The following is a 16,278-nucleotide window of genomic DNA, read 5'->3' as shown; positions in this document are numbered from 1 at the left end:
AAGAATCGAACTCAGATTTTCCCTAACGATTTATTTTTAATAGGACATGTTAAAGTTTTTGTTGAGCGAATTTCAATGGGAGTATTAACTACAGTTTGATCGTTTTTGATATAAGCAGAAATTAACTACTTTTAACTATTTAATGTTATTATTCATTATATACCTTTCATTTTATTTGAAGAATATTTAATCTGAGTAGTTGAATTATCTTTTTTAATAAAATAAAATAAAAAGATGTTCAATTTAGTCTTGACAAAAAAGAGGACAATTTAGTAAATAGAATTTATATTTTACACAAAATATAAAAATAAAAAATTAACAACATTAAACTAAATTTATAATCATGCAATAATAGTTATAATAAAAGAGGTAAATATTATTTTTGTTTATAATGGAGTAGAGCATTGAATCCATAACTTCATACATACTACCTAAATTTTTACCACTAAATCAAACCATAATGGCTTAAATATTGACAATACATTTATAAGTATTCTTTAAATTTAAAAAATATTATCGGTTTTGGAAATGAAAATTGGGCATATAATATATACTTATCAATGACTTTATATTTATATCCCAAGGACTCATATGACCTCATGTTTCTATATACATTATTTTTGTGACTAAATACATATTATTAACTTCTTCATAGTTTATATTTACAAATAGATTCTTGTGTTTGTACTGGCAAATGCAACATATTTCTCTTTCTGCCTGTCCACGAGAACAAGAAGCCCTTGTCACCCAACTTTATAGTTTTAATAATTTTTGTTTCCATTGCACACATTGGCATGTGAATGTACTTTTCCTAAGTGCAAACTCACGTGAGTTTTGATCTCTCGCAAGTGACAAAAATCCTATAAATATATTAACATAAAGATATTGGAAACACAATATGTTATTTAGCGACAAGAAAAGAAAGTAAATAGGTAACAGATAAAAATCATACGAAAGAAAGAACACACACATGTGATTAATAAATATAAATGGATAAATATTGCCAGACATAATGTACAATATTTCATTTTATCCTTCGGATATAAAATTGAATTGGGACTGTAAAATGTGTAATTTCATTTTCATATATAGAGACAAACTATTTAAAATTTATTTTTCAAAAATAATAATAATTTGGAATGTCACGAGAAACTTTTCTGAACTGAGCAATAAAATTTTGTGAATAATTGGACCCTAATTTTTATTTTCTGTTTTTGGTTTTATTATGGCCTCATTTGGTCACATGATAATGATAATCTATACAAATGGACACTAAAACGCGTACAGATCAGCAACACATATAATATTGAGATAATCCAATTTCTTCATCACATCACTTACTAATCTTATATAATTTTTAATAATTATTAACAGCTTCACTTATTTAATTTAATCATGGAAATTAAGTAGTATGATGTGGTATAATCATTCGACATATATTTTTTTTTTTTTTGACACATCATTCGACATATATTATATTATATTATATACATAAGTATAATTCCTTTGTGTAAACTATACACATGCATATAATTCCAATCATATATTAAAAACATTTAACCGTACATATCATATTCATAGATCGTGGAACTTGTGCAAGTAAAAACAATCAAATCCAAAATAGAATATTCACAATCTCCAACTTTATTGCAACTAACTATTCCTCCAAGTGTTCTCCAATTTTTCTCACTCAGTCACGAAGGACTTAGACTCCAGTCACTACACTAATTAATAACGGATATATAGTAATCAAAGAAGAGCAAGGGTACCTAACACAAGGGAGACCCATCATTTTTGTCCTTTAATTTTATTATTTTTTTAAAAAAATTATTTGAGTCAAAATGAGATTACAGAGACAACATAATTTTTTTAGGTTAAATTACACTTTTGCCTCTTAACTTTTACGACTTTCAATTTTGGCTAAATAGCTTTTAAAATAGCAGTTTTGGTCATTAACTTTCACAAATTTTTGAGTTTTGCCCCCTAAATTTAATACATTTTGCAAAAGAACGGGCCCCACTGAATTTGACCAAGTCAACACCATGCTGACGTGACATGTGAGTCACTTGTCACATGTGCGTTGACTTGGTCGGGGCCAAAAATGCTGTTTTGAAAGTTAAGGGGGGCCAAAAATGATGTTTTGAAAGTTAATGGGTTAAAATCGCAAGTGTGTAAAAATTAGAAAGATAAAAGTACAATTTAAATGACTTTTTTTTATTTATAAAAAATAATTGAACATTTTTTTATTTGATCCACCGAGGACTATATCCATATTAAAATTTACCCAATAAAAATGAGTACATATAGGTGTAGCCGTAGGAATAATTGTAAAATAAATAAAAATGTAAAAATTGTACTTCTGTTTTTCTTTCTTTTGCTTTTTCAATAACTCGGTATAATTATGGAGCTTATGGATTTGGATTTTTTGCTATTGTAGAAGAATTATACAGTTTTATGTTGTAGTAAATCTCGACCGTCAATTTGAAATTAGAAGATTCAAATTTTAAATTTAGTTTTACATGGTAAAATAATTTTAGTTGTAGATTGAAATTCAAACGACTTAGATCAGTTGCAAGTCATGCTATACATGCAGCAAAACGGTGAGAGTACCTCAAAGACAAAATTCACATATATTGAGTGCTCTGAAGGGAAAATTTGTAAATTCAAGCTCACGTCCCTACATATCAAATATTCTTACAATCTTTTATCTTTCGAAGACAATATTTTTTTTTTTGACAATACTGAGACTAGAAGTTTAAAGCTGTTAATATTTGTAAATTGAATTCGAAAGTAAAATAAGACTTAGAAGAGATAACCTTGCCATCACTCATAATACATTGACTTCCCTTTGCTTTAGCAAAAAAACTACTTCCATGAAATAATTTTAATAGTTTCTATTAAATTGATCAAAAGATGTTTTTGTGGAAAATATATAGTCTTTTTTTTTTCTTCGAATTAGAGCTGTCAAATGGGCAGTTCAATTTGTTGAGCCATACTACAAAAATAAGTCGGTCTGGTTCGGCTTAATTATTATTGGATTATGCATTAACGAGCTCAGTCCAACACATCATCGTGGCCCATTTTTGACAGCTATCTACTTCGAATACCTCACATCACCGAATGCCAAATTAATAACAATCTCGTTAAAATTCTAATTTGTTCTTTAAGCCGCTTTTTGCAAAAAAATAAAACAAAATGGTCTTTTAAGTTATAAAATGTATTCACCATAACCCGTAATATTAAAAAAAAATTATGTGATAGTTTAACACCGATATGAAAGTTTCAAAAAGTACTACCAAAAATGATTACTTACACATGCTTTCTTCTTCTTCTTCTTCTTCTTCTTCTTCTTCTTCTTCTTCTTCTTCTTAAGTAATCGGATTATCTTGTTTCATCTAATTAAGACTATGAACATCAATTTTAAGAGTATTTAATTTATACAAGTCATTTTAGCATTAAACGGCCACATAACAATATTTTAGCGAAGTTTGATGAAAAACAGAAATGGTGTAAATATTTTATGATTTAAAGGTCATTTTTTATTATTACAAGAAAAACTTAAAAACTTGTTAAAAATGTTTAACTTAAAGATCCTTTAAATGCATTTGGACTAATATTATTCACCCGAAATATGTCATACCAAACATCATATGAGAAGTCACTATGAAAATTAGACTCCTAATTAACTTTCAGATTAGAGAGCAGAATGAGTTTTACAACAGAAATAATCCGATTGATTTAAAACAAACAACAGAAATAATCCGTGAATTTAAATCTAATATTAAATATGACTTTGATTGATTTTCTTTTTTGGTAAGCTTAGGAGAATAAAACTCATGACTTTGATTGAAATGATATCCCACCCACACGCACCCAAATTAATTAGTATATATACATTTAAGATTTTAAGGATATACATATACTTTGATTATAATCAGTTGCTTTATATCATCACAAATCATTGTATAATATAATGACTCAAGTTTCCTGCATTTTCATGCATTTGCATTTTTGTTTTTTTAACACTTAAAATATATTTATTCATTCTGTCTCCTAGTCACATTTGAACTAATTGTAAAAATCGTAGGTGTGTTCAACTGCAGTGAATCTTAATTCATATTTTGCGACCTAGTCACACTTCCTCGGAAAATATATTTTTGAGATTGAACCTCCGCAACAATTATATACGTGTAGTGGCTCCAAAAATGTTGGATTTGGGTGCAAGATCTAATTGTAAGCATTGCACTCAAATTCAATAGTTTTGAAGTTGTTACACATTAATACAACTATTGCAGAAGATCTAATTGTGTATTTTTCATTACATTCAATTTTCAACAACACACGCACATATATAGCTCCGAGTGTATAAATAAAATTTAGTTATTACACTGTAAGAATTTCTTAATCATAATAAAAGTATAAAGAGTGCTCCAATCTATAACAAAATAAATAAGATATAGTGAGATATGATAGACCAGACAAACGCATCAATCTACACCCGATATCAACAATCTAGAGCCTAGAGGGTCGACAACACACCATTCATACAAGAGACAATATATTCATTACCCTTGTGTTGTTGGGTATATAACTCATAGATACTAACAAGTGGGTAAGATTCAAGGATATTATTGTAATTTGAATCATAATATTTAAAAATTAAAATTTACGGTATTATAAACTTGTAATACCGTAAATTTTAATTTTTCACCGATAATACAATGGAATTACATTTGCTTTGTATGTGCAGAAACATATGCACATATGACCAAATTTTTTTTTTACACAACAAATTAAATAACCTAACTTTGTTTTTTTTTTTGTTTTGTTAAAACATATATCAAGTATTTATTTTTGAATTATTTTTTTCATTATCTTTTATAACGAGTTGATGTTCTGGCTAGTAAGACCTAGCTAGCTAGAAATCATCTCTATTCTCTATGACTACATAGTCTACACCCAATCTAGAAAATGTAATTTTTTTTAATTAATATTTTAGGTAAATAAAATATGTACTAATCATGTTAAGGAATAATATTAATGAAAGACATATATAGAGGAATCCAGATAGATAGGTGACTGTGAATTATACCACGCGGTAAGACAAGATATAGAAGTGTCCAAGAAATCATTATGTTCAATGTTGTAGATAGAAAATAAGGATAATTTCAATGAAATTAATAGTTGAGTTGATGAGAAATATTTAGTAAAATGGAATCTAAAAAACTCTTTGGAGAGTTGAGAGGAACAAATACTTTTTATGGAAGGCAAGAGACAAAGGTAGGAGCAGTATATGTGTATGGAGGAAATTGTTTTGTTGTGATGATTAATGGGCACACATGTGAATATAGGTGGGTACGTTATTTGTCCTTGAGGAATGGTGACAATACTTCATGGCGGATGCAACAAGAATCAACAGCTCTTCAATTTATTATATGATATGATATATATTGATATTATCCGTGAATTTGTATGTATGTATGTATGTATATATGTTGTACATGATCATAATCTATATAGCTAGCTATATACATATAGACCTAGACTTAATTATTAATATCTCTTGGTATATATGGTATAATTAACTTCACTAATATACACCGTTTGATTATCAATTATTAGAGGGAATGAGTTTTATTTGGAAGTTGATACACATAAATGAGAGATAGATAATTATAAAAAAGGATTATGTAATTGTAGTATTGCGCCTTATGTAGTTGTTTTTGGATTCTGATGAGTCGATGACTTTTGATTTGAGAACAGGAGTTAGTGTTTAGTGACATATTTCTGGGTCGGATTGATATCTTCTCTGGTGGCTTGAAAGTCGAGGGGTGTCTTTCTAATTATGAGATTAGGAGGTGGACCTCAATTAGGCGGTGTTTATTTTTTGTGTTCCGCATATATACAACGTCTCTTATGTAGTTCTCTTTTTTGCTGGTCTTTGTTTGTCTTGTGCAGAGACTTGGTTAATAATATATTTGCCGTTAAAAAAATTTATGAAAAAGGCTTAAATATAACAATTTTAATATTGTCAGATGAGTTAGATCTTAATGACACAATAATCTTACTATTGCTTATTAGAATATGAGTTAATTCAGTCTAATTAACTTTTACAAAATCGGTTTGAAAGATGAAAATTATTCTCCACCCTTCCCCTCATCACACTCAAGACCAAATATTAGAAAATGACCCAAGTGGTATGATAGAAGTGACCTAATAACAAGTAGCTCAATTTATCTTAAATGAACTTTAATAATGTTTTAGAATTTGAATTTAGTCTCAATTCTTATAAAAATGCTTTGTAAGGTAAAAATCGTCCACACTTATATAAACTTATGTTTAAACTTATCATCATTATCATCATTTAATGTGAGACTACTCTCTTAACAATTGGATGCATCGTTGTTATTAGAGGAAGTCAAGATTACATCTTGGGTTTGGTATAGCAATCGTTATGGGCGTAAGGCCTGTTTTCCTTTTTCTAGTTAGTGTTTGAATCCTATGTCTTGTATTCAAAGCTCTTCATCATTAGTTTTTCTTTGTAAGGGATTGAGTATCTCTTGTACTCCATTGTATTATATCTTTTCCTTATAAAAAAATAAAATCTTAACAATTGGATGTAATTTGTTAAGTTTCTAGCTGAATTTGAAGAGTATAAATGGGCTTTGTACGTATCAAATTAAACACTATTATGGTACTATGCAATGTGACATTTCGAAACTTATTAGTGTGTAATTTCCACGCGTTTACGATTTACCCTCCCTTTCATTAATTTTCCAGCTAATAACAACATAGAGGAATAAAGAGTTAGTGAGTTACCAAGGTCTTATTTTTTAATAGAACAAAACCATTTACTATTACGTATCTATATTCGTTAATATCTTAAGTGTGAGTTGAGTCTCACATTGAATGGAAAAGTGAATGTTGAATATTTTATAAGAGTAGTGTTAAACTCATTTATGTACCAAAAAAAAAAAAACTCATTTATGTATTGCTCAATATCTAATGTGATAATCACCGGACCCCTCATGACCCAACAATATATTATGAGAAAAAATAAATTATATATATATATATATATATATATATATATATATATATATATATATATATATATATATATTAATATCTTTTGACAAATTTTTACTTATAATTTGAGATCGAGAGAGTAAGAACTTGAAAGCAGGGCAAACAAGTTTTTTTCCTGTCAAATAGTAATCTATAAATTAGACTGAAATTTAAAGTCTGAGCTCAGACCATCGCGTATCAACGTAATTCGCAACAACCAAACTGTTGTATTTACCGGACAACTCACTTAATTTGTCACTGACTTACATTATTATTTTTTTATTTTTTATTTTGGTATAGACAAACTTACATTATTTTAATAATAATATGAAGCTAAACCTGTTCTAGGTAATTAAAACCATCCCTTGTAATTTATGTTAACATAACCTGTTTCTAAGTACTTTTGTCAAAAAAACAGTACTTAAAACCATCCATTGTAATTAAGATTACTCATCACATTAGTAATGATAAGATAAGATTTGTGTATAAGGGTAAATTTTTACTTCCCCTAGTTTCATGGAACTTGTAATTTACTATCCCTATAAACAGAAACCTATACAATCACGTTGGCCATGCTACGGCCTTTCCCCCTTATAAGAGACAATAGAGACAAAGTGTAGGGCTTAGTTAGTTCTTGAACTTAATTATATATGTCGAATAAATAAATTACTAATTTTATTTAATATAAAAATTCAAAATATATGTTGCAATGAGAATAACTTTATTATTTACGTGTGAAGACCAATTCAGTCCATAAAGAGATACATGTAATGTAATCTCACTCTCAAGAATTGAGATTCAAATTTGGTACACGTGTGGTTAAAAAAAAAATGCTACACGTGAGTGGATCCTTAATTTATGTACAAGTACAAGTACTATATATTCAAGGCAAATATCATAAACATAATAATCTCTTATACACTCTTTCCGTAATTTAATAGAAGAAAGGAAAAATTCCTTTCTAATTTTCCACATAGTTAGACAGATTTAGAGAGAAATTTTACATTTTTTCATCTAAAAATTTTTCTTGGAAATTTAACTTTTTTTTTAGTAGTTTGGTGCATGGTTAAATCAACATATACATACTCAAATAGTACATGAATTAGGGAATACAAGGATATTTGGTTAATCAACATATAGATGATGCGTCAAAAAAAAAAAAAAAACATATATGGTACATGAATTAGGGGTAGGGGATACAACATATAGTACATGAATTAGGGTAATATTTGCCATAAAATAAATATAGTACATGAATTTATATTAAAAAAAATACCTAGTACATGAATTTTTGTCCAAAGAAGAAGAATACTCTTATAAAATTTATTCAGGCACACATATATAGAGAAAAATATACATTTTATTTTAAAAATGTATTATTTAATTTATAGTTATCCTTTTAGCTTTTTATTTGTCTTTGTATGTACTCAAATAAATTTTATTTGAAATTGCGACCACGAAAGTGTTTTGTCATAAGAACTATATGAATTCGATTTTTACGTTTAATGAATTCTTTTATATAAAATTGCATACTAGAGATAGTATAATTAGTTTTAATTTTGGATTACCATGATATTGAGACGAAATTTTCATCGTTATTAGTGATGATTAATTTTCATCGAAGAACCTGTAGAGCATATAAGGTGGATTCTCTCATTTCAATCAATTTTTTTTCATTATACAGAGTTTTATCTTAAACTTCAAATTTTACATACATGTATGTACTTTTTAATAAATAAAATTAATATTTACATCATTATGCATTATTGTTTTTCTTAAAGGAACATTACATTATACGGCTCCGGACTAATGGACGTTAATTTAACTTGTCTAGTGGAACTGCATGCATAGTACTCACAAAAAAACATTACAATACAACTAGCAATTGTGCTAGTCACTACTCACAAGTCACAACGTGAAAATGAAAGACAAGTAATAATATAATAAGCTAGTGAATATCACATTTTTATTTCGCTTTCAAGTGGGAAAGAAAAACCAAAAGGACAAACAATCTTTTTTTTTAAAAAAAATGTGATACATTGTTATTATTAATTATTTTTGTCATAGATCTATTTTTTGGTAAATGATTTAGTTATTTGATATATGTCGGTTAATTTAATCTATAAAATTATTAAATATGTGTTTGTATTTTTGATATATTTTTAAACAAATAAACTATTAAATTAATTCTGAATTTTGTAATGTACGGTCAAATAGGTTTACGATCAACCAAGACATATTGGGCTCAAGAAATGGTTAATGAGATTTTCTCAGGACAAATATTTTTTTGGTGAATTTAAATTCGATTTCTGGTGGAAATAATTATTGGCTAGATTTTATTTATATTGAGTCCGAACTCTGAATTATCGGAGATCCTTTTCCTTAAGAACCAGCTACTCAATTCCAAAAAAATAAGTTTACGAGATTTTGATTATGTAAAAAAAAAAGTCTCACTCTATTAAACTTGTTGGGTCACAGGGGCAGTCAAAGAGATCATCCACATTTGACTCAAAACAACTATATAAGTGATTTGGACACTATACTTTAACTCAAAACCTTAGATTTATTGGCCACTTCACTTATAAAGTGTTAAACCTCAACATTTCTAAGCAATGTGAGATTAACTCACCTCACACTTGTCACAACAACCTCCCATCAAATGCGAGTCATTCAATTATTTATGTTTTCCCTCAAGCATAAGTTTTTTCAGCCACATACACTTGTTAGACTTGCATTGTCGTTGCGCTCTACAACGGGACTCGTCGCCTGACAAGTGTAACAAATGTATGTGTTTGAAATAATTTTGACTTTAAAGGAAGCATAACAAATTGAATGACTCGTATTTAAAAGGGAGATGTTGTGACAAAATATGAGATAAGTTAAATCTTACGTTACTTTAAAAAATTATTTACAAGAATTGAATGATCACACTAATTATTATTTACTTACAACCAATTTAATCTCTAACATACTTAGAGAATAACTAATAATATGAGAAAAATTTAATAAAATAAAAAACCACTAAAAAGTATTCATATAGTTAAAGAATTATAAGAGAGTAATTTGATGGTTTTATCCATTTCAATATATATTATTGTGACATAAAACATCAAGTACCAAAAAGATAAATGTTTGTTGAAAAGTAAAATGAGTTTGTTTGAGTAGTGTCTGATACGATGAGAATGAGAGTATATATGAATGATGGCACGTGTGGAGAGAGAATTGAAAAAAATGACAAAAAAATAGAGAAAGGATCAAAGAGTGGAGGAGAGCCTAAAAAATCCCCCGTGAGGAGTGTTTGGAACCATTCCAAACTCACAACATCCTTTTGTTGCTTCTCCTTCACTTCTTTCGATGCCAAATTTTTTCCCTATCATCACGAGTTTTTGATTCTTCTCTTCACCTCAAAACTTATTATGCCAGCTTATCATTTTTTTTATTTTCCCAATTTACCCCCTTTTTAATAATTAAATAAAATAAATAAATAATAATTCACTCATATTTATACTACATCATTGTAAGTATTTGGAAAAGTATATAATGATGTTTAGGATGGAGAGTTAATAAGTAATGTTATAAGAAGAAAGATGGTTTGATCTTCAATATAATTTTAACTACTTATACGACATGAAAGAATGATGGTTTGTTATTGGATGTCAATGTAAAACTATGTTACACTGATTGTATATGTTCATTAAACTCTAAATTAAATTATTTGTGTATTCAGATGAATTATATTAGAACTTATTAAAAATCTTTTCATAAATTATTGGGATGATTTTACATTATTCATCTATAGTTTTGAAATCAATTATTTTTTTATACTATTAGAATGAAGATGGTTAATCTCCCAATTTTAATATATATTTTTTGTTTCTATTATTTAAAAAAATATTATTCACTAGCTAGCATAATATAAGATATATATATATATAAGATATGTTTTACATCAAATATGTAAAATGGAAGGTTGAACTAAAATACTATTTTATTCTTAAAAAGTAAAATATTGTTGATAAAATCCCATCTTTACTCAAATGCCTTGCCAAGGATAAAAAATATTATTATTGTAAATTTAAAATTTTTTTATAAGCAATTTTTTATTTATTTAAATGAAATATAATTAAGACGTACTCCAACCTGTTACATTAAAATATTTTAAGATTTATATACTCATATTTTTAAGAGTATTCAATACAGCTACCCTCCCTTTTTTGCTTTTGAATGGCAAATAATATATATATATATATATATATATATATATATATATATATATATATATATATATATATATATATATATATATAATAAGAAATGAAAATCCAGTCCAATACAAAAATAACAAAGAGTATAAGAAATAATCCTAGAGATTTGATATAGGATACCTTCCATGTAGATAGCTACAATCTTTCTACTAGCCCCCCTCTCTTGCAAACAATTATTCTATTTCTCAACAACCACAAATATCCGAATTACTGCAAGCCAAATTAGATATCTTACTCTTGGGTTAAAAAATGAGTAGATATCTAACTCTAACATACTTCTTCCCCCTAAAATCATGTAAAAATTAAATAGAACTATAGTAATGCAAGGTCAAAAAGAATTATCAGGATACAAAAAATACATATAATACAACTTTAATATAACGTACTAATTATGAGAGAATCTTAATTCGAACTCAAGTTATATGATGTGCAAGTGGAATATCCAAACATTTGTTAAAAAATAAACATCCAAATTAATTAAAATAGCTAGGGATATGGACATATATACTCCAAATTATATAACACAAAAGGGCATTTTAGTAATTTCAACAAAAATCTAAATAGAATTTGTCTTTGAATAAACTAAGGACAGTCATGTGAGAAGAAAACACATGAGATCATTTGGATTTGAGAGCTATAGCTAGCTCATATCCCTTCCTTTTAAATGACCTCACAACTCATCAAAATTTGTAGCAAAAGAAAAGGCAATTACTTGCACCAAAGAGATAGAAAGAGAAAACACAAAAAAGAAAAAATTATGGTTTCTAGGGAGCAAAAGAGAGCAGCACTGCATGAGAAGCTGCAACTTCTTCGTTCTGTTACTAACTCTCATGCTGTAAATATTCTCTGCATTTTCTATCTCCTATATCTTTCTTTTCTTTCCATTGGATTGGATTAGATTTCTCTCCATCAATATAATATATTCTCAATCAAATATTCACCAAATTCCATACAAGAATATTCAAACCTTTTCTATGGTACTCTTGTTCCTATAATTTGGTTCCATTTCTATTATTGGAATTAAGGTTTCCAACTTTGCTATTTTTGATTATTTGAATTTGAATCCTTCATTGCTCTATATATTCGAATTAAGTTATTTTGTTTAATTTTTTTTATAATCAAGTGTGTGCTTATTACAACTTAAATTTTTGTGTATCGAAATTGTATACACAAAATTTATTTTTGGACCGAGTAATTTACATATTTAATTTATAAATTATAATATCTTACGGCCCACTTGAATATTTCAGTCTAGCTCCACCACTGAGTAACTATATGTTGTTATATTATATATTGATATTGAATATAGTGGTTGATATGTTTTCTTAATTTAATCTCATTTATCTTGTTAACTAACCCATATATAGTGTGTCCTATCAATTAAGTGAAGCTTATTTATGATATGAATTAATGATCTTCTAATACTTAATTGTTTTGCTTTTTATGTATGGTTTGATTGCAGCTAAATGATACCTCGATCGTAATCGATGCATCGAAGTATATCGAAAATCTAAAGGAAAAGGTTGAAAGATTGAATGAAGAAATAGCATCTGCAGAAAGTTCAAGTGTTCATAACCCATTGCCAATGGTAATTGAGAAAAGTTATACATGATCTCTTAATATACATTTTTTATTGATCACCAATTTCATTCACAATTTAACCTTTTCAAACTCAACCGAAATTTGACCATGTTTAGATAAACCACTTAATTAATCGTTTATTGCAAAAACATTTATCGTATAAGTACTTATGTATAAGTTTGTTTTTCTAAACTATCTTCAAAAACTTATTGAAGTAAGCTGAAAATATCTTATGAACATAAGCTGTTTTTATAAACTCTCCAAACAATCTTACAATTTTTTTTTTGAACTGCAAAAGTATATTAAAAAAAATTCTCAATGCGAGAACAAGTAGGAGTACAAGTAATACTAGACCCACTACTGGGTAGAAGTATAAATGGTACTCAACCGATGTACAAAGCAACACAAAAGGAACATCTTAGGTCCTAAGAGCACCCACATCGGTGCATTTGTATGGTGTTTTTCCAGAACAAAAACGTTTTTGTCAGGGATACACCGATAATTCATGCTTAAAGAACGCTCTTGAGTTTGCAAGCGTTGCTCTGCATTCCAACGCTCTTTCTCTGCCACCCTCTAACTTTATTGGTTGTTTGGATTAAAAAATATTATATTTAGATGCACAAAGAGTAAAAGACCCAATAATGAGAGATTTAGTGGGACCAAGTTAGAGTTTTTGATGAGTTGTATGAATATTTAAAAAATATGTTGAGTTGTTTAATTAATTGAGAAGTATAAATTAATATAAAAAATTAAGTGGGACCCATTTAAAGAACTCAAATGAGTATTATGGATATTGATGCTCTAAAAAACACCTAAACCACCACCTCTCCAAACAATCTTACAAATGTTTATGCTAATAGATAAGTTCAAATAAATCAATCAAACAGACTCTCTCTATCGATGCATCTATTCTATCTATCCTAAAAAATATTTTAACCGTGATAACTTGTGGCATAATTTTATTTGTTTTCTTGGGATCATTATAGTTTTTGTTAATCACAATTGTCTATATATGTTGATTATCAAGCTAACATTCTAAGATCTTGCAAGTATCAGTTTTGATTAATGGAGTAACATTTTATGGGTTGACAATTGTGTGTAGGTTACGGTGGAAACCCTAGAAAAAGGATTTCTTATAAACGTTTTTTCAGCAAAAAGCAGTCAGGGTATGCTTGTTTCAATACTTGAAGCTATTGAAGAGATGAGACTTACGGTTCTAGAAGCTAGGGTTTCTTGTACAGACACTTTTCGATTCCAAGCTGTTGGAGGAGAGGTAATTTAGTTACACAGTGATCAATTATATTTATATATTAATTTTTTTCGACAAGTATTTATATATTATTATTGAATTTTATTTATATACATCATCATTATAAAATATAATAACCATAAAATTAAACATTCGTCAAAAAACCATAAAATTGAACACAATTATTTTAAAATTACACATTCGTCAAAAAACCATAAAATTAGAGTTACATATATGAATGGTCATAATTTGTCAACGAGCAAAAATGTTTTTACATTGACAGTGTATCAGAGTTAAAATGATCTACTAAAGAAAATTTTCAAAATTTTGGAAGTTAAATTTTATTATTATTATTATTATTATTATTATATACAATTGCATATTATAAGTTCAACATGCGTATCATTAATCTCTCTATCATTTTCCTTCACTTGTCAATATTTTTGTATGTCACATGTTTTGTCCCTTTATATAAAAACGTTTCCTCATTGGGGTTCTCGAGAAAAAGGGACCGAGTTGCTGTACATTTAATCATTGATATTGGTCATGCAATGCATATATGGTGCCTAATATTATTAACCCTAATAATACAAATATAGAGTCTTCATTTATTGTCTAATATATTACGTATAAGTTTATAAATAACAAATATTTTCTTGTATTTGTCCATAAATTTTAGCTCAATCGATAAAAATGTTGAAATTGCTAGGTCGAACGTAATGAATAGGGTTCGAACCTCAGTCCCTCTATTTCGAATGACTTACTATTTTGTCTATCCAAAAAATGTCGAAATTTCTAAGTCAGACGTAAAAAATGGGGATCGAACCTCAGTCCCTCTGTTTCAAATAACTTACTATTTCATGTATCAAAAAAATGTCGAAATTACTAGGTCAAACGTAATAAATGGGGTTGGGATCTTAGTCCCTCTATTTCGAATGACTTACTATTTTTTTTTACGAAGACTTACTATTTTGTCTATCCAAAAAATGTCGAAATTGTTAGGTCGGACGTAAAAATGTGGGTGTGAAATTTGAATAACTTAATATTTCGTCTATAAAAAAAAGTATTTTGTTGAATTTTATTTCTTTGTTTTAATACTATATATGCATTTTAATTATTTCCCATCATGCATGAAAATGATGGACAACTATTGTGACTTTTGTAGAATGAAGAACAAGGTGAGACTATTGATGCACAAGCTGTGAAACAAGCAGTGGGACAAGCAATAAAAAATTGGACTGAAAGTACCGATCAAGTGTAAATTGCAATATATATATATTTATATATTGCGTTTTCTATATTTATTATTATTTTTCTATCATTTTTTGCTAAGTGGCATTTTGTTGGTTTAAGGAATCAAGCTTTTGTGTAAGATAGCTAGCTTCCAAATATTCTCCAGTTATGCAAAATTTAATGAGAATATATGCCGGTAAAAGGTCCAAGAGACATGTTGATGAGTAGATGCATGATGGTTTGATGAAGTTTATGTGTGGAGCCAGCATATAAACACAAAATCCATTTTATGCATAAAAGTGTTTGGAAAAGTCTATTTTTTCTTTAATTCCTTCAAATGTTTATGACTTAAGAGGATTTGCAAGGTCTTTTCTCCACTGTCATTATTTTTTTTAATGTTTAAGTCAAAGATAATATATATTTAATATAATTACACATAAATAAAATAATGTAGACGAATAATAAATTACATCGCTAAATTATATAGCAAAAGCAATCCAGCAGAAGCGGATATGTCTAGCCCTTCTTTTCCAAAATCATCCATCTCTATTGAGACATTCTAAATACATACATGCACAATGTAACGATACAAAAAAAAAAAAAAACCTTAATGTAGTATTTAATACTTTCATTTGGAAACTTCTAGCGACGGTCAGGGTCGGGCCGGCCCTGCTTAAGTGCATGATGTATTAAGCACGATGTATATTAAATATCATAACAAATTTAAAATACATTAGTATATATATTTTTTCATTTAAAATGGACAAAGAAGCTCCAATATGCTAGAATCTAGTTTTTACGATAATTCGTTTTAGCTAAGTGAAATAGGAACGTCGATTCAACTTATATATTCATAGAGTTTACCTCATATTAAAATAAACA

General features: G+C 27.9%; 1 protein-coding gene across 1 annotated transcript; it reads left to right on the top strand.

Annotated features, from left to right (window-relative positions):
- Positions 1-11,958: 11,958 nt before the first annotated feature.
- Positions 11,959-15,760, top strand: LOC123919440 (transcription factor ICE1-like). The gene is made up of 4 exons (XM_045971357.1): positions 11,959-12,168; positions 12,796-12,921; positions 14,017-14,187; positions 15,329-15,760. Exons 1-4 carry the CDS (start codon positions 11,998-12,000, stop codon positions 15,422-15,424), a joined length of 564 nt encoding a protein of 187 aa, XP_045827313.1. The 5' UTR covers positions 11,959-11,997; the 3' UTR covers positions 15,425-15,760.
- The last annotated feature ends 518 nt before the right edge of the window (positions 15,761-16,278 follow it).

The sequence above is a fragment of the Trifolium pratense genome, linkage group LG4 (assembly GCF_020283565.1).
Source record: "Trifolium pratense cultivar HEN17-A07 linkage group LG4, ARS_RC_1.1, whole genome shotgun sequence".
NCBI lineage: Eukaryota > Viridiplantae > Streptophyta > Magnoliopsida > Fabales > Fabaceae > Trifolium > Trifolium pratense.
This window is presented reverse-complemented; position numbering and strand designations above follow the sequence as displayed.

Excerpts from the sequence above, each read along its gene's own strand:
- LOC123919440 (XM_045971357.1), top strand. The coding sequence starts at position 11,998 with ATGACCTCACAACTCATCAAAATTTGTAGCAAAAGAAAAGGCAATTAC. Across the intron at positions 12,169-12,795 it reads CTGTTACTAACTCTCATGCT|CTAAATGATACCTCGATCGT; the intron begins GTAAATATTCTC and ends GTTTGATTGCAG. Across the intron at positions 12,922-14,016 it reads TTCATAACCCATTGCCAATG|GTTACGGTGGAAACCCTAGA; the intron begins GTAATTGAGAAA and ends AATTGTGTGTAG.